Source organism: Acinonyx jubatus, chromosome B1 (genome assembly GCF_027475565.1).
Source record: "Acinonyx jubatus isolate Ajub_Pintada_27869175 chromosome B1, VMU_Ajub_asm_v1.0, whole genome shotgun sequence".
NCBI lineage: Eukaryota > Metazoa > Chordata > Mammalia > Carnivora > Felidae > Acinonyx > Acinonyx jubatus.
The window spans coordinates 141174108-141200912 of NC_069382.1; the positions used below are offsets into that span (position 1 = coordinate 141174108).

The following is a 26805-nucleotide window of genomic DNA, read 5'->3' on the forward strand; positions in this document are numbered from 1 at the left end:
TATATTCTACCAAAGGGAAACTAACCTAAAAAAGTGGCAATTTGGCAAAAACAATTACAACCTAAAATATTCATACCCTTTTTTTAGCCAGGCATTCCTACTTCTAGGAATTTACTCTTTAAAAACACCCCCACAGTTACATAACGTTTTATACTAGGATGTTTTTTGTAGCAATACTTTTAATAGCTAAAAAGGAAATCCAGTTCCCGCCACATAAGAATATAATAAGAAGTCTGCAACTGGCACTCCAGAACTCAGACTTCCAGCCTTCACAACTTTGAGCAATAAATTTCTGTTAATTGGAAAAAAAAAAAAAAAAAAAAGGTGGAGGGGAATCGAAAGGTTCATCTATCAATCAGAGAGTAATTAACATATGGTACACAGAAACTATGCAGTTGATCAAATGAATGAATCAGAGCCATTTTTTTTAATAGAAAAAAAAGTGGACAAAAATTATAAGCAGTATGTTTGGCATTAGTTCATTTTGGTTTAATATGATACTATTAATAAACAATGTGAATATGTATAGAAAATACTAAGACGATGTACCATATTGCCATTTGGTAGGTTGCTGGAAATGTTCATTTTTTACATTATTTTTCATGTTTGAATTTTGATAAAATAGGAATTACCTTTATAAACAAAAAAGAGCAATAATGGAGTAAAGCAAAATGGTTTATGTTTTATTGGAATTTCTAGGATATTTTCATGACTGACTGAACACATCTTTTCAAATGCTATCTTCACTCTGATCAAAATAATATGAAATCAGAGGTGCCTGAGTGGCTCAGTTGGTAAAGCATCTGCGTCTTGATTTCAGCTCAGGTCATGATCTTGTGGTCGTGAGATCAAGCCCCTGCACTGGGCTCAGCGCTGACTGTGGAGCCTGCTTGGGATTCTCTCTCTCTCCCTGCCCCTCCCCTGCTCATGCCCTCTCTAATAGACTTAAAAAATTAATAGTATGAAATAAGCTCTTAATTGATAAAAAAATAAACTACCATAATAAAAATATCCTCAATTGGCCCCCTGTTTCTTATAAAGTCCAAATTTTTTTAACTAGAATGCAGTCATTGCTCAGTTAATATACACACACTGAGGACACATGTATTTGTTCTTGTACTAACCAAAATAAGATATGGTCTCTAACCACACGGAACTTGCACAGGAAGACAGTCACATAAATATAGAATAATAACAAGTTAAAGGTATATAAGTAAGTGCTGAGTAAAGCTGGGGCACAAAACAAAACAGTCAATTCTATGTGAAAGTGAAACTGCTACAGACTGAATGTTTATGTCCTCCCCCCACCCCTCCCTGGGCCTCCACCCCCAATGCAAATTTAGAAATCCTAACCCCTAATGTGATGGTATGAGGAGATGGGGCTTTGGGGAAGTGATTAGGGAATGAAGACAGAGTCCTCATGAATGGAATCAGTGCCCTTATAAAAGAGACTCCAGAAAGCTCCGTCTCCCTTCCTGCCAAGTAGGTCACAGTGAGTAGATATATGGAGGAACCAGAATGCAGGCCCTCAGCAGACACAGAATCTACCAGTGCCTTGATTTTGGACCTCCCACATTCCAGAACTGTGAGAAATAAATGCGTGTTGTTTAAGCCACACCCAGATTATATTTCTGTTGTAGCAGCCCAAATAGATTAAGACAGATAATGTTTAAGAATTGTATATTTAACTCAGGCAACACTAGATGTTGGCAAAGATGCAGAGAAAGAGGATCTCTTTTGCACTGTTGGTGGGAATGCAAACTGGTGCAGCCACTCTGGAAAGCAGTATGGAGGTTCCTCAAAAAGTTAAAACTAGAACTACCCTACGACCTAGCAATTGCACTACTAGGTATTTATACAAGGGATACAGGTGTGCTATTTCAAAGGGACACATGCACCCCAATGTTTATAGCAGCACTATCAACAATAGCCAAAGTATGGAAAGAACCCAAATGTCCATCGATGGATGAATGGATAAAAAAGATGTGGGGTGTATAGATAGATAGATAGATAGATAGATACACACATATATACACACACACAACGGAGTATTACTCTGGGAATGCAAGCTGGTGCAGCCACTCTGGAAAACAGTATGAAGGTTCCTCAAAAAACTAAAAATAGAACCACCCTATGACCTAGCAATTGCACTACTAGACATTTATCCATGGGATACAGGTGTGCTGTTTCGAAGGGACACATGCACCCCCATGTTTATAGCAATACCATCAACAATAGCCAAAGTACAGAAAGAGCCCACATGTCCATCGATGGATAAAGAAGATGTGGTGTATACATATACAATGGAGTATTACTCCAATTACTCCAATCAAAAAGAATGAAATCTTGCCTGTTGCAACTACGTGGATGGAACTGGAGGGTATTATGCTAAGTGAAATTAGTCAGTCAGAGAAAGACAAAAATCATATGACTTCACTCATATGAGGACTTTAAGAGACAAAACAGATGAACATAAGGGAAGGGAAATGAAAATAATATAAAAACAGGGAGGGGGACAAAACAGAAGAGACTCATAAATATGGAGAACAAACTGAGGGTTACTAGAGGGGTTGTGGGAGGGGAGATAGGCTAAATGGGTAAGGGGCACTAAGGAATCTACCCCTTAGAGGCGCCTGGGTGGCTCACTTGGTTAAGCATCTGACTCTTGGCTTTGCTCAGGTCATGATCTCATGGCTTGCGAGATGGAGCCCCAAGTCAGGCTTTGCACTGACAGCACAGAGCCTGATTGAGATTCTCTCTCCCTCTCTCTGTCCCATCCCTGCTTGCATGCGCTCTCCCATTCTCTCTCTCTCTCTCAAAATAAATGGACATGTATCCTGTTATCAAGATGCTTTTATAGCCTCAGTACAGTGTAGTTAGTATGCTAACTACCTTGGACGTAAATTAAAAAAATAAAATAAAATAAAAATTTTAATAGAAAAAAAAAGAATGGTATAATTAAGGATGCCATTCTTGAGTCAAGAATTAAAGGATAAGTAAGTAGTTCAGGGGTGCCTGCGTGGCTCAGTTGGTTGAACATCTGACTTCAGCTCAGGTCATGATCTTGAGGTTCATGGGGTCAGGCCCCATGACAGGCTCTGCACTGATGGCCTGGAGCCTGCTGTGGATTCTGTGTCTCCCTCTCTCTGTGCCCCTCCCCCACTTGCCCCTCCACCCCCCAAATAAACATTACAAAAAAAAAAGGATAAGTAGTTCATCAGACAATATGAAGGAATTTCAGGCACTGAAAATTATTTCCTTGTAATTGTTTGCACATATTTAATGTATAAAACAGCATTTCATATTCACAATAAAATTGGTCTAGGCAGTTCTTTCTGCCCATGGGTCCTGTCCCCATTGTATAATAAAAACACCCCCCAAAATTGGTCTAATTTGAGTTTTTAAATTGTATACATCTATGAACCAAAAAACGTAATTTTCATTCTCTCTCTCTCTCTCTCTCTCTCACACACACACACACACACACACACACACACACACACACACACACACTTGTTCTAGTAAAATAATACACCAAAAGAGACTTTCTAAAATTAGAAAATTTCCCCTTTTACAATAATTTGTATCTCTGGGAATGATGGCTGATCTAAAATAACATGGGAAAAATAAGAATATATAAGATTAAAATGTTAGCTAAAAACATATTTCTTTTCTAGTAAGTTCAAAGTATCTGCTTCAATAAACTGATTAATGAGCAAATCACTATTTTTAGTTGAAAAATGTACCTTTTCAAATATTAAAATTAATCACTATTATACTTATAGAAATAAAATCCATTCTTTCTTGAGTTTGGGTAAATAATCTATCAAGACTATTTTTTTTTAATGTTTGTTTATTTTTGAGAGAAAGAGAGACAGAGCGTGAGCAGGGGAGGGGCAGAGAGAGACAGAGAGGAAGACACAGTCTGAAGTAGGCTCCAGGCTCCGAGCTGTCAGCTCAGAGCCCAACACAGGGCTCAAACTCACGAACTGTGAGATCATGACCTGGGATGAAGTCAGACACTTAACCGACTGAGCCACACAGGCGCCCCTCTATCAAGACTATTTTTAACAATATAAGCATGCTTCTGACTGATTAAACCTGGATTTTTACAGCAAGTACATATTCTTCCAAATTGGGGATTTTAATCAGAACTTTCTCTCTAGCAACTTAAAGATGAACTCAAAGCAGTCAACCATAGTGCAAGCCAATGAGAATCAACGTGAATATAAGAACAACTTATTTAGAAGCATTAGACTGAGTTATTTCCGATACCTTCTGTCAGGGACCAAACTGGTCTTTTCATTTTAGCTTTTTCTGATAGTAATCTAAAATTAATTACCAGCTTCTCTGTCTTCTTAAACAACACACATAATTATAAGCTTTCTTAGCACTTAAACCTAAGTACTCTCCAAGATATACATAAGACCAACGTCTTAGGTTTTAAATAAAGTAATGAACATAAAAGGTTTTGCCTAGTACCTGGCACTTACAAATATTCAATAAATATTATTAACAAACTTTATTGTTACCAAGCTTATGACTTTTTTTGTATTCTTCTATCCTATCAGGCTTTTGGCTGTCACTTCCATCATATATGTTTTTAACAGACCATTCAATTTTGCAGATTTTAATTTGCAACTGAGAAATTTGATTAATTAAGTTAGATACTAGTACAATTTTTCTTAAAAAATTTTTTATATGTTTATTTATTTTTGAGAGAGACAGACAGAGAGCCAATGGGGGGGACAGAAAGAGGGGGAGACACAGAATCCAAAGCAAGCTGCAGGCTCTGAGCTGCCAGCACAGAGCCTGATGCGGGGCTCGAACCCACCAACCAGGAGACCATGACCTGAGTCGAAGTCGGACACCTTAACCGATCAAGCCACTCAGGTGCCCAAATACAATTCTTCTATAACAAAAAATCATTCAGGCTTAAGATCAAGATTGAGTACACGGACGTTGCAACTTCCAATTTTGCTATACGAAAGCCTATTACCTCCTGATAATATTCCAGATGGTTGAAGTTTCTGAATAAGTCATCTCTCTATAATAAAGTGCTACATTGCTACTCTTTACCAACCACTGAAACCAAATGAAAGGAAAATATATGTGTTCCAAACCTTACAAAGATTTAGCCATGTTTTAGGCCAAACACTGTCTATATTTTTCAGTTGATAGTTACGAAGCAAAAATTTTGTAGCACAAGAATGTTTAAGTTATATTCAGAAATTGTAGATCTCACAGACCATTATGCCATTTATTCCTTACTTGAAAAACCAATTCAATGCAGCATAACTGCCTCACTTTCCATTTCCTCCTTTCAGTTATTAGAATCCTCTGTGTTTTAGCTGGGCACATAGATGTCTATCTACATAGACTACTTTCTAAGTCTTCCTTGCATCCAGGCATAGACGGTGACTATATTCTGGCCCATGCATTCTTAGTACTTATTTTACAGAAGAAACTAAGGCTCAGAAACAAAACAATACATCTCAAAATACACTGGCAGTTTGGTGGCACAGTCCAGATTCTTTCTACCCAAGCTGTAGATGTCTCACTCCAAAGCCCACCCTCTCATAGCTTATATTGCATCCTATGCAGAAAAATGTGAATCTGAGTTACTGTTGCAAACTACATGGACTGCAGGACTTTATAGGGGGAGACTGAAATACAGTTTCTATGAATAGGTTTTACTTGCACTATAGCTCACTAAAGGACCCTGAGAAGCCTTTGACTTAACTGGTCAGCCAGGGTTGGTCAGCCAGGGTTGTCCCTTGTTCTAAGGGAGTTTGAGCTTTACTCTTTACTTTGGGAAAGCTATAATCAGAAGCTATGGGGGGTGGGGGGGTGGGGGGAAGGCAGCAGCTACCAAGTTAAAAAAAAAAAATCAGTACCGTATAAGTACTTCAGAAAAACTACAAAAATTAATATACTCACTCTTTCAGAATTAACCTGGCTGAGATAAGGACAAACTGGAGTGGAAAAAGAGAGAAAAAAAAAAATGTCAGCTCATTATAATACACAAGGAATAAGGTTAAGAAAAAAACGTATTAGGGTGGTGGTAATGGGCCAAGGGCTGAAGGGATAAACAAGGCAAAAGAATAATTGAAAGAACTGAATTTAAGAGGCTGGGGGCTCTAAAGAATAAAATGTCTGGGACAACCACTGTTTGGGATTCAACTTCTACAGCTTTTCCTTAAACAAACATATGGTCAAATATTGTTTTTTAAAAGATACAATTAAAAAATCAAAAAAGCAGCAGTGATTAAAGCTAGCTGAAGTCTGGGGCGCCTGGGTGGCTCAGTCAGTTAAGCGGCCGACTTCAGCTCAGGTCACGATCTCGCGGTCCGTGAGTTCGAGCCCCGCGTCGGGCTCTGGGCTGATGGCTCAGAGCCTGGAGCCTGCTTCCGATTCTGTGTCTCCCTCTCTCTCTGCCCCTCCCCCATTCATGCTCTGTCTCTGTCTCAAAAAAAAAAAAAAAAAAGTTAAAAAAAAAGTTAAAAATAAATAAATAAATAAATAAATAAATAAATAAAGCTAGCTGAAGTTTGAAATCATGAACCAGCAATCATTCTTCTATATCTCAGCAAACACTCTGGGTTTTGGCAAGAATAAAGGTCAAAGGAGCAATATATCTGAAGAATTCAGTACCATAATCCTAAGTGGTGGTTCATCCATTCATTCAACAAATATCAGAGTGCTGCTACCCCCATGGGGGCTGTGATCAGTGCAACCAGAAAGCAGTGGTCTGTGACAAGGTAAGTTCTGAAACTGGGACCACACATTTAGAAACTTCTACAACTGGATAATTGTACGGCTATATAAAAAAAAATAGGGCTTAACATTTTTACGCACACGAGTGTGTCTATGTGTACTGTCACTCCATCTTCCCAGCAACTCATTTTTATTGTATTTTATAGAGGTGTTGGTCTGTGATTAATTGGAAATTAAAAAAATAAAACTAAAGCAACTGGTCTTTCACCACAGACAGAGAAATATTAGTAAAGTGTTTAACATTTTGCAAAGCACTGCAAAATTTTATTCTGGGGGAATAGCAGTGAGCCACTGTAGAAGGTACCTATTCTAATGAAATGATAATGGCAAGGAGATCACAAATTAAAAATAATTAAGATAAAGAGAGAAAGTGAGAAGTATGACAAGGGGAATAATTAGGGAAATGAGATAGATTAGGTGGAGAGTACGACTTTACATAGCCTAGTTGGTCAGAGGGCCCCAAGTTAAGCACTGGTTTGGATATAGCCAGAAGTGTGGGTAATGAGTAACAACAACAAAGCAGGTGGAAAAGTAGGGAAGCAGAGTGAATGAGCATATTACCATAAGGAAAAGGCAGTGTTTTAAAGGATAAATGTATTCAGTGTCCCAAATGGGATCCTGAGGTGAGAGACTTTGTTACTAGCAACTCACTCACTATCTCAGAAACCAAACAAGGAAGCCAACTTGTTTAAAGCAAAAGTCATAAGGGGTGCCTGGGTGGCTCAGTTGGTTGAGCGTCCAACTCTTGGTTTCAGCTCAGGCCATGATCTCACAGTACGTGAGTTCAAACCCCACGTCAGGCTCAGTGCAGACAGTGCAGAGCCTGCTTGGGATTCTCTCTCTCTCTCTCTCTCTCTCTCTCTCTCTCTCTGCCCCAACATTGCGATCTCTCTCTCTGTCTCTGTCTCAAAATAAATAAATCTAAAAAAATTTTAAAGCAAAATTCATAATTATACTGGGTATTTAAAGTCACAAACTCTTGTCTGAATCTTCAACACTCTCATCAACATGATGGGAGAGTTGGAAAGGGAGTGAAAGGTTTAAATCCCACATATTTTAATACCATTTTCTCCTTAATTAACATTTTGCTGCCATTATTGATCTAATACAGAAGAAGGTAATCAAGTCTACTTTGTTAAAAAGTCAGAAATGTTTATACCTAGACTTTTTACCAAAATAGTCATTATCTCAGTAGACTATAAAGCACAACATTTCAGATAAACCATTCTGTACCCTTGAAACAAGTAACCTTCCCAGAATTTCACTGCCTGAATAAAGAGAAATATAAATACAGACAAGACATGTGAGGTTACAGAACGGAAAACTGGTAACAACAAAAGAAGATACTTCAGCCTATTTGCCTGAAACAAAGAAATTTGTAAATATTTTTTATTTTATTTATTTTTTACTTTTTTTTCATCTTAATTTATTTTTGAGAGAGAGACAGACTGTGAACGGGGGAGGAACAGAGAGAGAGGGAGACACAGAATCAGAAGCAGGCTCCAGGCTCTGAGCTGTCAGCACAGAGCCCAACACAAGGCTCGAACTCATGAACTGTGAGATCATGACCTGAGCTGAAGTCGGCCGCTTAACTGAGTGAGCCACCCAGGCGCCCCTGTAAATATTTTTTAAACTCTATGGGAATCTATGTTTACTGATTAGTGAATAGAAAAAATTCTAGTATCTACTATTAAATTTTCTAATATACATATTTTTAATGTTTATTTCTGAGAGAGTGCAAGTGGCGGAGGGGCAGAGAGAGGGGGGGTACAGGGGATCCAAAATGGGTTCTGTGCTGACAGTAATGAGCCTGATGTGGGGCTCAAACTCACGAACCATGAGATCATGACCTGACTCAAAGTTGGATGCTCAACCAACTGAGCCACCCAGGTGCCTCATCTACTATTAAATTTTTAATTAACTCTGCCACTCTTTTTTTTTTTTTTTTTTTTGGTTTATTTATTTTGAGAAAGAAAGCTATGACAATGGAGGGGAAGAGAGAGAGGGAGAGAGAGAATCCCAAGCAGGCTCTGCACTGTCAGCACAAGCCTAATGCAGGGTTCGAACTCATGAACCATGAGATCATGACCTGAGTTGAAGTCAAGAGCCAGATGCTTAACTGAGTCACCAGGTACCCCATATGCCACTCTTATAAAAAAAAAAAAAAACTCATTTGTATCATAAACATATTGGTAACTGCAAAGAAAATATTCTGGAAGGATGTATGCCAAACTTCATTAGCAATTACCCTTGGCAATGGGAAATGAGATTGTGACAGGAAGAAGAAAGGGGAAATTTTAGACTACATAGTGATATGAATTATTTACAATAAGCATGTTTTCACTATTGCTTCAATAACTAACCAGAAAAATTTAAAGGAATTTCCAGAATTTATTAGACCTTGCTTTTATTCTCTTATGTGCTCTAACATAGCACCTGACTGACTCACTGTTTATCTACTTTCTGAATACAGTTGATTCTTGTTAGCCACAGTAGTTATGTTCTGTAAGTGACCACAGACAATGAATTAGCAGATACTGAACCTTTGCATCTCAGAGAAATACAGTGCTAGGTTCCTGTGAGCCTGTGGTCACATTTTCCCCAATCAATCCAATACATAACCTTGTTTTATGTATATTTCTTTAAAGATATCTTTTTCAATACATGTCCTTGATTCATTAACACTGAACTCACAGTCACCGGCACTATTACTCATGCCTGAAGGAAGCTTTTATAACACACATATTTTCTCTGTGAAAACACCACAGCCTTTTTGTGCTTTAGGAACACTAGACAGCACTTTAGCACTACATGTGGGGTCATTTTTAACAGCAAAATCACCAACAAGAAGCACAAAAATGCAAAAAACATGACACTAAATAGGCTGTGAAAAGGACACTGGTTTAATATGAGAGTTGAAACAAGAAGGCAGAGTATCTCCTTGTTTGACCTCAACTGGGGACACACAGATCAGGTGACTCAAATTTTTCACTACCCTGCACATGTCCACAAACAACCTGCAAGGACTAGATGTACTGATATTGGAGTTACAAAGAAATCTTAGCATAGATGAATTTGCAAATATGGAATAGATGAATAACAAGGATTGACTGTACCTTAAATATAATCTAAGTCAGGTTCATCATCTGCAAGATGGAAGAATAAAGGATAAACTCTAAGGCTACTTAATACTCAACACTTAGAATAAGTTAAAAATACTCAGGGCGCCTGGGTGACTCAGGTTGGTTAAGCGTCTGACTTTGGCTCGAGTCATGAGCTTACTGTTTGTGAGTTCGAGCCCTGCATCAGGCTCTGTGCTGACCGCTCAGAGCCTAGAGCCTGCTTCAGATTCTGTATTTCCCTCTCTCTCTGCCCCTCTCCTGCGCGCACTCTATGTCTCTCTCTCTCAAAAATAAAAAGAAACATTGAAAAAAATAAAAATAAAAGAGTAAGTTAAAAATACTTAACCTTTCATAGTAAGTAATAACACATTTGTTTTGTATACTATCTGAAAGATCTATTTGGCCTACACAGTATTTAAGGTAAGTTTTAAGCCAGTATCTAAAAATTGAAAGATTTTATATAGAAATCCATATTTCCACCTTTTCTGGAGGAAAATCAGCCTGATAGCTAATGATAGCTAATACTGTATTTCACACAATCTAAGAAGCCATCAATTATAAGATCCACCATTTTTGAAAGTAATCTCTATGCTCAATGTGGGGCTCGAACTCATGACCCCCCAGATCAAGAGTTGCATATTCTAGCAACTGGGCCACAAGATCCACCATTTTTTAATGTAACACCAAGCAAAGAGAAATATTGCCAATTATAATTACATGATGCAAGGTGATTTCAGAGATGTTTGCATGCTAATGTGCATCTCAGAACTGTTATTATATGGCAATGTACAGCATTTAGTATGTGCCAGTCTTTGCTAAAGATCTATGTATTTAAAATTCATTTATCTACATAAAAACGCTATACAACAGGCACTATTATTATCCACACTTTAGAGATGAGGAAACTGAGGTACGGTGGGTAAATCCAAGTTCAGAAAACTAGTAAGGAGTTGGACAGGATTCAAAGTGAAGCAGGTTGAGTGCTTAACCATTACATTAAATTGGCTCTCTGAGCCTGCATTTCTGGAGGCACCAACTGGCTGGGGTTGAGCACTATCTATGCTCTCAAGTCAGGATACACAGGCTCCAGTTTCAGCCAGACCTCTGCTCTCCTTTAACCTGACCTGCTGGAATGAACAGTGATGTTACCCAACTGACACTATTGGGATTTGAGTTTGTGACTCTTGTATTAAACCACAGAATACTATATATTAACAAAACACAGTTCTAAAAAAAAAATATATATATACATGTATAGATATATGTACGTATACACATATGTATATGTACATATATATGTATAGATATGTTTATATATGTATATATGTATACGTACATATATATACATGTATATACATATATATACACATATATCTATACATGTATATATACACATATTGGATGTATATTGGATAAAATTTAACCCTGAGTTAATTTTATTTAGAAAGACCGGAAAGGGGTAATAAGGAAAAACGCAAAAGACAATAGTTCTTCAATTTATATTATGCTAAGTATTAGGTGCTCTGAGCGATAAATACAGTGATGAACTAGACATGTATCCTGGCACCTGGGTGGCTCAATTGGTTAAGCATCTGACTCTTGGCTTTCCTCAGGTCATGATCTCATGGCTCATGGCTCGCGAGACGGAGCCCCAAGTCAGGCTTTGCGCTGACAGCACAGAGCTTGATTGAGATTCTCTCTCCCTCTCTCTGTCCCGTCCCTGCTTGCATGTGCTCTCCCTTTCTCTGTCTCTCTCAAAATAAATGGACATGTATCCTGTTATCAAGATGCTTTTATAGCCTCAGTATAGTGTAGTTAACAAAGTAACTGGAAATCTGGTATTTTAAATAATTCTAATAAAGTAGCTTTGTGTTTTAACATGCAAAGATCCCTAAGACCTATCAACCAATTAAAAATGTAAGCTGCAAAACACTATAAATGGTATATCATTTATGAAAAAAAGGATAAATATGATCATACAATATATAATTTTATATTGTATAAATGTATAACTATTCATAAAACTCTGGAAGGATTTATATCACATTAAGAATCATGGTTATTTCTGGAAAGAGTACGAAATTGGAGATGGTAGTCAAGCAGGCCTTAAACTTTACTAGTATTGTTTGCCATTTTGTGTAATAAAAAATTAAAAAGCTAATGAAAAAGAGAGTATGCGTAAGATAATGTAACTCATGCAGGTGATTATGTATCAGAACTCTTCATCATTTTTAGTAATTGTCAACTGAGATTCACAATTCCACTTACCAAGACAAAACTGAAAAGGGCAAATAATCCCACTAACAATTGGTAAATTGAGCATAATCAGAATGATAACCTAATAATCTGAATTTAATATTTGTTTACTTTGCTAACCAATAGTGCCATTTACTTTTATTCAGAGATAAACAAAGGAGACCAAAAAAGCAGCAATGTGATGGGAGTGACTAGGAAAGAAGAAAGTGCGATGAGAAACATGAAAATGAAAAGCCACTGAAAAGTAAAAGGGGAAAAAGGCAAGTGGCATAAAACTAGTATGCTGGGGTGCCTGGATGGCTCAGACGGATAAGCATCTGACTCCTGATTTCAGCTCAGGTCATGATCTCACATTTCATGAGATGGAGCCCCCTGTTGGGCTCTGTACTGATAGCTCAAGCCTGATTAGGATTCTCTCTCTCCCTCTCTCTCTCTGCCTCTCCCCGACTTGTGCACAATGGTGTGTAGTATGCTCTCTCTCAAAATAAACTTGAAAAAAAAAAAACCAGCATGCTGAAAGTACAATTTAAAGACACTGCCATAATGCAGTTTGCAGTATTTTCTGACAATTCCTAGGGGAAACCCATATATTTTTTTAGTATTCAGTAACTATTTAACTGACATACAAATATGAAGGACAGGAATGCCAATTTAAAAAATCTAATTCAGGGAAGCACAGATAGCTCAGTCAGTTAAGTGTCTGACTTTGCCTCAGGTCATGATCTCATGGTTCTGGCTGTGGTTCTGGCTGCGCATCAGGCTCGCTGCTGTCAGTGCGGAGCCCCCTTCGGATCCTCTGTCCCCTCTCTTTCTGCCCATCCCCAGCTTGTGCTCTCTCTCTCTCAAAAATAAACATTAAAAAAAATAATAATAGGGGCACCTGGGTGGCTCAGTCGGTTGAGCGGCCGACTTCGGCTCAGGTCACGATCTCGCGGTCCGTGAGTTCGAGCCCCGCGTTGGGCTCTGTGCTGATGGCTCAGAGCCTGGAGCCTGTTTCAGATTCTGTGTCTCCCTCTCTCTGACCCTCCCCTGTTCATGCTCTGTCTCTCTCTGTCTCAAAAATAAACATTAAAAAAATTTAAAAAATAATAATAACAATAAAATAAAAAATCTCATTCAACCAGTTATTCAATAAATATTTATCAAACATCTAATACCAACTTATTTGATCATATAACTGCCTCCAAGAAGTTTAAAACGTAGTTATAGCTTCCCTGGAGAGAACTTCCCTAACCATGACTATTTACTGCAGGACTAAAATAATTCATGTTAACCAATAATCAATTCATTTACAGTGTTTTAATCAAACAAACAAACAAAAAATACTAGTGTTTCGGGGCGCCTGGCTGGCTCAGTTGGTTAAGCGTCCTACTTCAGCTCAGGCCATGATCTCGTGGTTCACAAGTTCAAGCCCAGTGTTGGGCTCTGTGCTGACAGCTCAGAGCCTGGAGCCTGCTTCGGATTCTGTGTCTCCCTCTCTCTGACCCTCCCCCTCTCACACTCTGTGTCTTTCTCTTTCTCAAAAATAAAGAATTTTAAAAATTAAAAAAAATTAGTGTTTCAGAGCACAAAAAGAACCAGAAATTTATTTTAAATATTTTTTATTGTTTATTTATTTTTGGAGAGAGAGAGAGAGGGAGAAAGAGTGTAAGCAGGGGAGGGACAGAGAGAGCAGGAGGAGACACAGAATCCGAAGCAGGCTTCAGGCTCTGAGCTGTCAGCACAGAGCCTGATACAGGGCTTGAACTCACAAACCATGAGATCATGACCTGAGCCGAAGTTGGATGCTCAACCGACTGAGCCACCCAAGTGCCCCAAGAACCAGAAATTTATTTTAAATTGAACTCTACAACTAAGAGGTTTTATGAAGAAAAAAAAAAAAAAAAAAGCAAAGGTCAGTCCTATCTTCAGATGACCTAAATTATTATGATCTAAAAAAAGATGTGGGAACATTACAAAGTCAAACACCAGTCTCTTTGCAAATAAATCCAATGAATCTAATACAATCAATTTCCATTACAATTACCAGTAAGTCAGCCAAGCTAATATACTGCTTCATTTATTCTCCATGTTTTCTCTAAGAAAAGAACAATGCTTTCCAAAAGAACATTTTTTCCAAGCAAGGCATCATTATGAAACTTGTCTACCAATTAACCTATCACAAAGGTTAGCATCTCAAAGTCTTAACACCACCAGCTTTCAAATTAAAGGTAATTTTTTATACAAAAATGTTTATAGCATTTCTGCCTGAGGTATAAAAATATAAGCAGGCCTTTTCTAGGATATCCACAACAGACAAAAAAAAACCAATGCAGTATAAATAAAATGTGAATACATAAAGAGAGCAAAATGGTATTTGCTATCAGCAAATTTACATAAGAAAATTTCAAATTCTCTCCTAAACGATAATCAGATTCAAGAGTGATTACAATTAGTTCTCAAACCACAAAGCACCAGGACTTATTTTACCTTTTATTTATTTATTAATGTCTGTTTATTTTTGAGAGAGAAAGAGAGAGAGCGAGCGAGATAGCATGAGCCGGGAAGTGGCAGAGAGAGAGAGAGAGGGAGACACAGAATCTGAAGCAGGATCCAGGTTCTCAGCTGTCAGCAGAGCCAACGTGGGGCTCGAACCCATGAATCACGAGATCATGACCTGAGCCAAAGTCTGATGCTTTAACTGACTACGCTACCCAGGCACCCCAATCTTTTAGGTATTTAAATTGGCAACACTTCATGAGCTGCATAAAACTGACAATAGTAAAAGACTTAAAAAATTTTTTTTTTGGTTAATGTTTACTTTTCAGAGAGAGGGACAGAGTGTGAGTGGGGGAGGGGCAGAGAGGGAGGGAGACAGAATCTGAAGCAGGCTCCAGGCTCTGAGCTGTCAGCACACAGTCCGACGCAGGGCTCGAACCCATGAACCGTGAGATCATGACCTGAGCCAAAGTCGGACGCTTAACCGACTGAGCCACCTAGGCACCCCTTAAAATGCAGTATTCTTTTTAAAAATATATCCTCTAGGACAAGTTTTCCCAAAGTATGTTCTTCAGAACACTCAGATCTATAAGGTTTCCAGAGAAAAAAAAGGATCTGGTCTAATAAAATTCATAAACACAACTTACTTTATACCTACATGTTGAATATATTTGAAAACTGCTTATTAATAAACCTTGCATCAATATTAGGCTTTTTGTTTTGTTTCTGATCATCACCCAACATACTTCTTGATAACAAATTTAAGTACATCTACTCATGTTTTTTGAAACATACCTTGCTACTGGTAGGGTGTGTAATATTTAAACAATTCTAGGTTTTTTTTTAATTTCCCTTAATAATCTACATAATAACCTTTAAAAAATCCATATAGTTTTCAACAGACACTACTTAAAAAGAATATGAGACATCTTTGGTTGGATAGAAGTGATCAAAACACAAATCATTATTATGGTTTTCTTTGACATTGTTATTGCAAGAGAACCAAGAGAGAAAACACGTATCAGTGATGACACTGACTTCGTTATTAATATGAAACTTGAATCCAAACAGGAGTTTTAGACTATGCATTTATAGTAACGAGGTATAAGACATGTTTGACCAAACCAAAACTATGTCTAAATTTAAACACACATTCCTTAACAACAATTTTTATTACAAGAAACTACAGCTGTCTCTACATTGTTAGCCCTTTTGCTTTTTAAGCCAGCTGATCAACATCTGATCTAAAAGGAGATGACCTGGGGCACATAGGTGGTTCAGTCAGTTGAGCACACAACTCTTGATTCCGGCTCAGGTCATGATCTCATAGTTGGTGAGATCAAACCCTGTGTCAGGCTCAGGCTGACAGCATGAAGCCTGGCTTGGGATTCTCTCTCTCTCTCTCTCTCTCTCCCTGTGTCTCTGACCCTCCCCCCATCCCTCAAAATAAATAAACATTAAAAACAAAAAGAGATGACTTTATCAGTACAATAATTCCACATACTTCTTCTGGACTTAAGCAACCTTTATGCCTTGGGATACAACTTGAGAAAAGAAAATCCCCTATGATTTATCATCAAATGCAGTTAATATTTCTCTTGGGATTTTCAAGAAACTAGCTTTAAAACAAAAAAAGCTATTACATGAAAAGTAGATGGAAAATTAAATGTGTTAGCATTCAAAAAAAAATAAGTAGGACTTTTACTATAATTAGTGTTTATTTGTACCCTGCAAAGTATGTCAAGACTAAGGAGGCTTCAATCACCAGAAATCAGTGCCTGTCTCTAAAGTAAAAAAAAAAAAAAAAAAAAAGAAATCAAATTTAAAAGTATTTGACTCTAAAATATGAAAGGTTTAATGTGGATGAAATTCTACACTTAAAATATTTTTTAGAATTTTATAGAATTATTGACTATCCTATGATACAACACTATGTCTCTAGAAAGCATCTTAACACCAATCAAAAGTTACTCTTGGGGCACTTGGGTGGCTCAGTGGGTTGGGCTACGGGCTCTTGATTTCAGCTCAGTTCATGATCTCAGTCTGTGAGATGGAGCCTTGCAATCGGGCTCTGTGCTGACAGCAGAGCCTGCTTGGGATAATCTCCCTCCTTCTCTCTCTGTCCCTTCCCCCACCTCTGTCCAAATAAATAAATAAATAAATTTTTTTTAAAAAGTCCCTTTGAAAAGTTGGGATAATATCTTGGGGATTATTTAAAAAAAAAAAAGTTACTCTTAACTGAGAGGATGAAGAATTAGGTATTATAAATCAGTAATGGGGCATCGGGCTGGCTCAGTCATAAAGCATGCGACTTTTGATCTTGGGGTTGTAAGTTTAAGCCCCATGTTGGGTGTAGAGATTACCTAAAAATAAAATCTTTAAAAAAATCAAAAATATGGGGTGCCTGGGTGGCTCAGTTGGTTAAGCATCCGGCTCTTGGTCTCAGATCAGATGTGAGTTCAAGCCCGGCATTCGGCTCCACACTGTCAGTGGGGAGCCTGCTTGGCTCCCTCTTTCTCCTCTGTCTCCCTCTTTCTCTGGCCTTCCCGTGCTTGTACTTTCTCTGTCTCTCAAAATAAATAAACAAACCTTAAAAAAATTTTTTTTAAATCAATAATGTAACTCTAACACATTTAGAAGATATTTAAGTTCAGTAAGAGAAAGCAGGAAAGCACTAAAGGCACAGTAAATTTGAAAAATCCCTTAAGTAAAAAGTTTGACAAAATGAACATCAACCATTCCAGAACTTTGATTCCAGCAGTCTTTAAAAAGTATTGTTTTACCACCTAGCAATTCATAAGCTGCTATGATTATAGATCTGGGATTTCTTTCATATAACACTATAATTCATTCATTTAACAAATACTTACCGAATATCTACTACTATGAAAAAACAAAGATTAAAATACGTATGAACTCTGCCCGAAAGATTTTTAAGAGTCCAGAAGAGTGAAACATATACAAATGGTAGGGAAAGGTAGAAAGCATAAGAAATGCACAATCTAGTTAAAATATGAAGATTGTTCAGAGGGGAAAGAGATTATTTGCAGCTTGGTGGGGGAAAAGGGGTGGATTTAAAGGACAGGTAGACTTTAGGGGTGTCTAACTGGCTCAGTTGGTAGAGCATCCAACTCTTGATCTCAGGGTTGTAAGTCTGAGCCCCACGTTGGGTGCAGAGATTAAAATCTGTTTAAATCTTCTTTAAAAATAAATTAAAAAATAAAAAAAACAAGATAATAAAATTAAAATAAAGGACAGGTAGACTTGAGACAAAGAAAAGAGGCTTTCTGCTGGGAAAAAGAGGAGAAAAGCACAAAAGATGGAAAACCACAATGAAAACAACTTAATTTTAGAGAAATGGAAAAAATTACAAAATATTAAACAATTATGTAGAAGTTAGAGGTTCCCAACTCTGGCAACTAAAATATCCAGGGCAGATCAAATCGCCAATTAAAATATTTAATATTGTACCACTCACTCTATGATGCTCCACAAATACGTTTTTTTAAAAAATTTTTTAACATTTATTATTTTTGAGAGAGCATGAGCAGGAGAGGAGAGAGAGGGAGACAGAACCTGAAGCAGGCTCCAGGCTCTGAGCTGTCAGCATAGAGCCGGACACAGGGCTTGAACCCACAAACCACGAGATCATGACCTGAGCCAAAGTCGGATGCTTAACCGACTGAGCCACCCAGGTGCCTCAATTGCATGTTTTTTTTTTTAGAGGAAGACTGTTTTTTCTTTTTCTTTTTCTTTTTTTTTAATAGTTGGCCTTGTCACAATGACTTCTGTAGAAAAGGTGGTGTACAACTGAGTATAGAATTTTAAAGCTGGAAGGCCCTTTGCAGATCATCCAGCTTAAACACCCTCATTTTACAAGTTAGGAAACTGAAGCACAGAGCATTAAAGCAAGTTGTACAGTATGAGACTAGAACTCTGATCTTGCCAGTGAATGGAACAATATAATTTTTACATCATGATTTCAAATGAAGCTTGAGTATCACTTGTGTATGTTGTTTATGTAAACTGAAAGGAAAGTGAGAGCCCTTGTTCTTGCCTAACTTTGAGTATGCATACTCAAAATTGGAAAAGTAATTTATGAAGAGAATTAATAGCTTACTCCAAGTTACACAGTGCATAAAATTTGTTTACCATCTCATTCAACAGATAAAGGGGGTCATAGGTCACTAGTTTTGAAGGTGTTTGTAGGGGCTCCTACAAGTTCAGGGGACCTGAACTTCGGTTCAGGTCATGATCTCACAGTTCATGAGTTCAAGTCCCGAGTCGGGCTCTGTGCTGACAGCTCAGAGCCTGGAGCCTGCTTCGGATTCTGTGTCTCCCTCTCTCTCTCTGCCCCTCCCCCCGCTCATGCTCTGTCTCTCTCTGTCTCTCAATAAATAAATGTTAAAAAAAAAAAAACACGCAATAAAAACTATACTAAGTGCCAGGCTCTATTTCTTATTTCATTTAATCCTCATTTACACCAATAAGAGCAGGCAGGTGGTTCCCTTCCGTTACGCAGGGTATCCTCCAACTCTTGCCTGGTCCAATAAAATTAGGGGTGGAAGGCAAGGATTCAAATCAAGGTCTGATGCCAAAGCAAGCTCTAATAAGCCATACTTGGTGCCTCAAACAAAAAATGTCAGACATAAAATAAATGAACAAAAGCTCAACAGGTAGGCTGTGACTTTGGTAATCTGGAGGGAGCATGGTCTTATAAACGGGGCAGCCTGGGGACCTTGTAGCCATGCGAGCAGACAAAGAAGCCAAAATCAGGGATGTGTGTGTGCACACTAATATTGTACAAAATCTCCTGATTTTCAAATGAAAAAAAAAAAAAAAACCAGACTCACTAGCTTTCAACTTCTGCTTCAAACAGCTCTAATCCAGATCTATGAGGTTGATTTCAATAATATTACATAAATTTCCAAAATTCCCAAGAAAGTATTAAAATATGGATGGGCACCTGGGTGGCTCAGCTGGTTAAGCCTTGGACTCTTGATTTGGGCTCAGGTCATGATCTCACCGTTGGTGAGATCAAGCCCAACACCCAGCTCTGTACTGACACCTCACAGCCTGCTTGGGATTCTCTCTCCCTTCCTCTCTCTGCCCCTCCCCTGCTCATGCTCTTTCTCTCTCTCAAAATAAATAAACTTAAAAAAATAAAAAAATAAAAAATATGGGCATCAGCAAGAAAACCTAGGCTAGGAACTAACGCAAACCATGGTTGAATCCTGGCTCTACTACTACCAGCCGTGTGACCTTGGTCAAGTTACTTTACCTCTCTAAACCTCATTTCTTCATTTGTAAAGTGAAAATACTATCATCTATCTTGCAGCGTGGTTAGAGTGAAGGAGAATATGGACTACAAAGAGCTCAGCCTCAAGGTAAGCCTCTACCTCAAGGTAAGAGCTTGACAAATGAAAGCTATTATTATCCTTCAAGATCCCAGTAACACCGAACACAGGACCTACGTTCACAGATATTCCAGTTATGTTCATGAATACTATCCAAAGTTTACCTTTAAAATGTCATCCTTTGTCACTTTTCTGCAGATCTAAAATTACCCTCACATAGTTTATTTTAAAAGTGTCACACACACCCACTTCTAATAACACCAACCAAACTTCAAAGTAAGCTGATCCTAAACTTAACCAACTAGCAAATACTGTTTTCAGTGGCTAACAATTCTGTAAAGTGACGCTGCAAATCGTGTTACCAAGAGTTCAGACTTCTGAATGGGGAGAGTGTAAGGGAAAGCCGGGGGATGTGTCCCAAAGCGGTTTGAGCGCGAAACATCCCTGTACGTCCAATCGAGTATTTCCCAAATGGCATATAGTTGGAGGAACCCGAAAAACGAGGTCTGAACTAATAACACCTGGCAGAACGACCTTCCTCCAGTTGAAGGGACAGGAGCAGGTGGCTTTGTGCCCCCAAACTATCGTTTTATTCTTAGCCACTTGCTCTCGTCAACAGCTGGGTTTTAAATCTTCTTGCAGTTTTCCCCCATGCCCCATTCCAGGCTGCGCCGGAGGAAGCAGGACTTCAGGTTCCTCTCGGTCCGGGGAAAGGAGTCAAGGGCCCACGGCCCTGAGGGGTGTACAAGACAAGTCGGGCCCCCTGTGCCCAGGATCGAGCCCTGACGGGGCGGCATCACACGAGGACCACCCTTCACGCCAGGCCTGCAGAGCTTCGGGGCGCGGCTGCTGTCAGCCGGGCCGAAACGCCGCGGTGGGGGCTGCGCTGGGGCGTAAGGGAATAACTCGGGGGTTTCAGGAGAGAAAGGGCAGCAAAGGGAGAGGCGGCATGTGGACCCCCGGCCCACGGTGGCGCGCGGGAAGTCACCTCCAGGCCCCCGAGTCCTCCGTCCCGTTCCTGCCCGAACCCTTCCCAAGTCCCGGACCCGTCGCGCTCCTCTCACCGTCTCGGCTTCTGTGTGCTGGGGTCCGGCACTCTGACCCCCCATTACCCCGCGGAGGAAATTCATCTTGTCGCTCAGCCACCGGCTCTATCGGCACCTTCGGGAAAGAAAAGGTAACTTTCCCTGCCCTCGGCAGGGCCTGGCCCCCAAGCCCGCACTCTGCACTCTGTGGCCGCTGCCACCACCGCCTCCTACTCGGCGGCAGCTCCAGCCCCGGCTAAGCCCGGAAACAGCCGCCGCCGCCAGTCAAGATGCGCATGCGCGGGGACGTGGCATTACGTGGCGGCTCCAAGGGCGAAGGCAAAGGGGAAAAGTAGGAAAAAGGAGGCCGGTAGCTCGGATCCGCCCAAGACCCGCCCACTGCGCAGGTCCCACCTCCCTCGGCAGGGACACGCCTCCTACTCCCGCCCTTCTCGGGTCGCTACTGCTGGCCCCAACCACCCACGTGGTAGGAGCCTGGCCCTGCCGGCTGGAGAGGACACCAGTAGTGTACGTGTTTTGGCTTGCGGGTGTTTAGTTGTCGCCGAGGGGGATTTACTGCAAGCTATCGAATCTGGGGTCGTATTTTGTTGAGTCGAAAGTGAAATTTTACTTCGGCCGACGTGACAGGTAAGGGGTCCCGGCCCCTGGGAGGGTTCGTTTGGTTTTGTGTTTTAGCAGTAAGAGCCGTGTGGCCTTCTGATCCTCGCCAATTGCATTTCTTTACAGGGCTTTGTTTAGTGGTAAAAAGGGTAGTAGAGCCCCCTCATTCCACTGCCACTGGAGGGCGCATTTCTCAGTTCTTGCTCTTCAAACCTGTTCTAAAAGGAATTCCTAGATCTTAACACCAGGTACGCCGCTATTTTCAAGTAGTGTGAGGTGCAAACCGATTGAACCCTGCATTTAGCTTGTTAGACAAAATACATTGGTCTGTAGTGTCAGTTTGGCAGCTAGTAGCATAACATTTTGTTACTAACTCAGCGTCTGCATTTTCAGCGGTTTTTTTTTAAACATGAAAAATATCATTTTTTTCAAAATGGTATGCCCTGACCCTTTCGAAATGAAATTGCCCAGGTAGGTACACATGCTTCTGGAGTAGTCTTGTAAATTTCTTGAGGCTAAAAAGCGCAGGGTCTAGTTAGCTTACTGATTCATACACCCCTCTGCTTGGATGCCCCACAGGTCTCAAATTCAGTATTTAAAATTGAACTCATCATCTTCCCCAGCCTCCATTAAAGGGGAAAAAAAAAAAAATCAGTATGCTTCTTTGTGCCCTGCCACGCGCAACAGTACCACTAGCCAAATAATTGCCTAAGCCAGAAGAAGGATGCTGGGTGGAATCTTATATTCTGGATTTTACCTCCACGAGTCCAATATTCAAGTCCTTTCATTTCTATTTATAGACTATTTCTCAGACAGGTCCTCTGCTCTTCATCTTCTCTGCCTCTGACATAGTTTATGTTCTCATCATTTCTCACCAAGATTATAGCAGTAGCTTCCTAACTAGTTTGTCTGCATTCAAGCCCTGGCTTCCATCCAGTCCAGTCTCCGCTCCACCTTTGGGTGAGCCTAACAACAAGAAAACATCTGTCCATGTTGGTCCTCTTCTTAAGATCTGCCGGTGGTTGTCCATCTGCTCCATAATAAAATCCAGTCTCTGTAGCTTGGTATACAAGCCTGTTATGTTCTGGCTCCTATCTCTCCAGCTCCTGCCTCCCCCACATACTCTGGAATTATGCCTGGATATGCTCTTCCCCTCCCACCTCCTCATCAAGGAAACTCCTACTAGTTCCTTAAGACTTAACTCTGGCATCCTCTGAAAGCTTTCCCTGATACCCAGATACATATGTATATGCTAGCAGTTTGCAGTTGTTAATATGTGGAAAGCACTCAATAAATGCTTGTGAAGCCAAACTGTTAAGGGTGGGACTATGTTCTTCACTTTTGTATCTCCATAGGTTAGCACTGTCATAAAAGGTGATATTAATGGATAAATGAAGAAGACATTATGGATAAATGAATATTATGCTGAGGAGGAGGGTGAGGTAAAATCGTAGATAACACATATCGCAAAGGCTATGGTGAAACTTTTTTTTCCTAGTGCCAAGGTTTTAAGCTTGGGTGACTTGGAGAATGGTTGGGCTGATACTGCACAAAATGGGATGCATTAAGCATTGTCCTCCGCTTTAAAACTAGATGCTTGACATTTGCTTCAGACATTTTCCATGGGGGAATTTTGTTGCAGCCTAAAAAAAGTGACCAATTGGGGTGCCTGGGTGGCGCAGTCGGTTAAGCATCCGACTTCAGCCAGGTCACGATCTCGCGGTCCGTGAGTTCGAGCCCCGCGTCAGGCTCTGGGCTGATGGCTCAGAGCCTGGAGCCTGTTTCCGATTCTGAGTCTCCCTCTCTCTCTCTGCCCCTCCCCCGTTCATGCTCTGTCTCACTCTGTCCCAAAAATAAATAAATGTTGAAAAAAAAATTAAAAAAAAAAGTGACCAATAGATGCTCAGCATTGTTACTACCAAGTAATGTGTGCAAAGAACCTTACCCAGTCTCTAAGCCCCACCCCTCCCTGAACCACTCTTCGCCTTCTTCCTGTGCCTCCCTCCACTCCATCTTCTGGAGTGGGACTCATGGGTATCTACTATGTGTATTCTTTTGCAGTTAAAAAAAAAAACAAAAAACAAAAACAGTGCCTTGACATTTTAGCTAAGTTCTTTTAAGGCACCAACCTTGTCAAAGTGCCCTGGTTTGTTTTAAACTGGTGAGTATAGTAGGTCAGTCACCTCGTACTATGAGTTTTCCCTCCAGTTGACCTGTTTTCTTCCCTGACAGCATCCCCTGAGCAGAAAAGACTGAGGGCAGGAGGGATGGACGGTGGGTCCAGAGGACGTGAGGGTGGAGCCCTCATTCTCCCCCTGGACCTCGCAATCTTGCCTCTGTCCTGGTGTCTGGAAAAGGGTGGAGCTGCTCACCACTTCCAGTCTCAAGAGGAGGCAGAGAGGATACAATGGCTAATTTGTCCCCCACTTGGGGTCGGAAAGGGGAGCAGTGCCATCATGACTACGGTGCAGCCATGAAATGGACTCCTTATACAAGAGAAAGGGGGTTACATGTGAATGTACTTCCACTAATTTTATAGAGAAACGCCAAGGACAAGGTCTTGTTTCTTTTTGTGCCCTTTAATCACTTAGCATAATTCCTTTAATATGATAGATGTTCAAGAACTGTTTCTTAAATAAAGGAAGCGAAAACATGAAAAATTGTGATGCCTGACTTATGTCGTTATATTTCTGACATTCATAAATCTAAACATTCGGGAGAAGTATGCTCCAAATCATTAAAATACACAAAATCAAAAATTTTAACTTGGGTGAAAGAAGTGATTTTTCTTTAAACCAAACCCGGGGGCGCCTCGGTGGCTCAGTCAGTTGAGTGTCCGATTTTGGCTCAGGTCATGATCTCTCAGTTCGTGGATTTGAGCCCGCATGGGGCTCGCTGTCAACGTAGAGACCGCTTCAGATCCTCTGATCCCCCCCCCCCTCGCTCTCTGCCCCTCCCGTGCTCACACTCTCTCTCTCAAAAAAATAAATAAATAAATAAACATTTAAACCAAAGCTGATAAAAGTAACAAATTAATTGGTTTGAAATTCATTTAAAAAAATTTTTTTTCAACGTTTATTTATTTTTGGGACAGAGAGAGACAGAGCATGAACGGGGGAGGGGCAGAGAGAGAGGGAGACCCAGAATCGGAAACAGGCTCCAGGCTCTGAGCCATCAGCCCAGAGCCTGACGCGGGGCTCGAACTCACGGACCGCGAGATCGTGACCTGGCTAAAGTGGGACGCCTAACCGACTGCGCCACCCAGGCGCCCCTGAAATTCATTTTTTAAATTGCTTCCTAATGATCCCCTACTTCAGTCTCTCTTCAGTGGCCCCCTTTCCCATCCTTCCTTTCTTTCTAGTGGCAAATTCAGCAAAACAATGAAATATAATTGCACAGGATTGTTTTCTGGTAGGAGTGATGGTGTTGTGGTGGAGTATTGTCTATACCTGCTCAGAAGGATGAGATGCTAATTTGTAGTTGAAATATACCATAGACAGGTCTTTAAAAACTAATTACTGAAAAATCAGTGTCCAAAAATATTGTTTTGGGGTTTTTTTGTTTTTTTGTTTTTTTTTAAGTAAAGCCTATGCACAACATGGGGCTCAAACTCAAGAGTCGCATGCTCTACCGACTAAGCCAGCCAGGTGCCCCCCAAAACATCGTTGATACAATTATGTAATACTATCCATTAATCAAACAACATCAGAAAAATAAATTACTAATGATGAAGCGGCAATTGAAATTCATAACCAATCAATATTAACAATATCAAACACATAGGTGGTGTTCCTTATTTGCGGGGCTCTGTGTATTCAAAGTGCTTTACATAAAATAATTTACTTAATCCTCACAACAACCTTATGAGGTGGGTAGTGTTAGTAGCCCTATTTTACAGATGGCAAAACAGGCAGAGAGTGATTTGCCTGATGTCATACAGCTAGGAAGTGACCTAAACCTGGGACATAAACCTGGGATCTGGCTCCAAAGCCTGTGCTCTTAGGTACTATGTTATACAGCCTCTTCTACACTCAAGGCAAGGATTATGCACCAGGTAGAAATATGGCTTGCAAGTCCTTATATAATCTGGCCCTTCTGTTATCCCTCCCACTACATTCCCTCTACTCCAGCTACGCTGGCATCGTTTGTTTCTGACTTACTCTCCCCTCTCTCCTCTGTCCCCTTGTTCTTTTCCTGTATTGGGGATGATTGCTACTTCACCTATATAGAGGAATGGCTTACTCCTTCCTGTTTTTAATTAAGTCTGCTCAAAGGTTGGGGCGCCTGGGTGGCTCAGTCTGTTAAGCATCTGTTAAGCACCTGACTTTGGCTCTGGTCATAATCCTGTGGTTCACGAGTTCAAGCCCTGTGTCAGGCTCTGCAGGTGGTGGGGAGCCTGCTTGGGATTCTCTCTCTCTTGCTCTTCATAAATAAATAAGTAAATACATACATACATACATACATACATAGTTACTAGGTCTCTCCTGGCTCTTCTAAGTTGCAATTTCCCCGTAATCCTCCCTCTCCTCTGCTTATTTCCCTCTGTAGCTCTTGTCAATCTGATACATTATTTCCCTATATATATTCTTTTCCGGTATTTCATCAGATCTAAGACACTGTTAAGTGTCCTTCAGAGAAAGAAGAAAAAAATTAAACCCTGCCAGTTGTCAGATGCATCTACCAAAAGATGCATCTCAATTTTAGGTTTCATAAAATGTGAAAAAAATGTTCATTGTAGGACTAAGGGAATATAGTAAATATTTTACATCTTTATCTTGTTTATTGTCTATGTATCCTCATGACCAGCAGAATGTGAGCCCATAAAGGCAGTGATTTTAGTCCCTTTGTGAAATGTTCTATCCTCAGTGCTTAGCACAGTATCTGACACATAGTAAGTGTACCAATCTGACACTTGGTAACTCCAATGGATGAATGAATTCCTCAGATGAGGAAATTCCTGCTTTCAGCCTGTGTGCATGGGAGTAGAAATTCTGCAGCGTTGCTAAGCACTGCATGGCAGCCTGACCTCCTCAATAGAGTCTGCATTGGGGTTCTCAGAAAATTTTATTAACCTGCTAATTTTAGTTTTTGAATATTTTGTTGGCCTTTAATGACTAACTTAATAATTAACGTTTAGTCATATGTAAATATAAATGTTTTGTTGGAGAA

At 40.0% G+C, this 26805-nt stretch overlaps 2 protein-coding genes across 4 annotated transcripts in view; one reads left to right on the forward strand and one right to left on the reverse strand.

Moving 5' to 3' along the window:
• The window catches only part of USO1 (USO1 vesicle transport factor), a 93363-nt gene extending 72047 nt beyond the window's left edge, over positions 1 to 21316 (reverse strand). Inside the window, exon 1 of one of the 2 annotated variants that reach the window (XM_015079823.3) lies at positions 21055 to 21316. In XM_015079823.3, coding sequence (XP_014935309.3) covers positions 21055 to 21120 — 66 coding nt within the window. In that variant the 5' untranslated portion in view covers positions 21121 to 21316. The remainder of the gene's footprint in view (positions 1 to 21054) is intronic. The other variant, XM_015079830.3, reaches the window with a different exon arrangement.
• A 175-nt stretch (positions 21317 to 21491) lies between these two features.
• The window catches only part of G3BP2 (G3BP stress granule assembly factor 2), a 78682-nt gene continuing 73368 nt past the window's right edge, over positions 21492 to 26805 (forward strand). Inside the window, exon 1 of one of the 2 annotated variants that reach the window (XM_053217242.1) lies at positions 21492 to 21663. The gene's annotated coding sequence lies outside the window, so the exon portion shown is untranslated. The remainder of the gene's footprint in view (positions 21664 to 26805) is intronic. The other variant, XM_053217243.1, reaches the window with a different exon arrangement.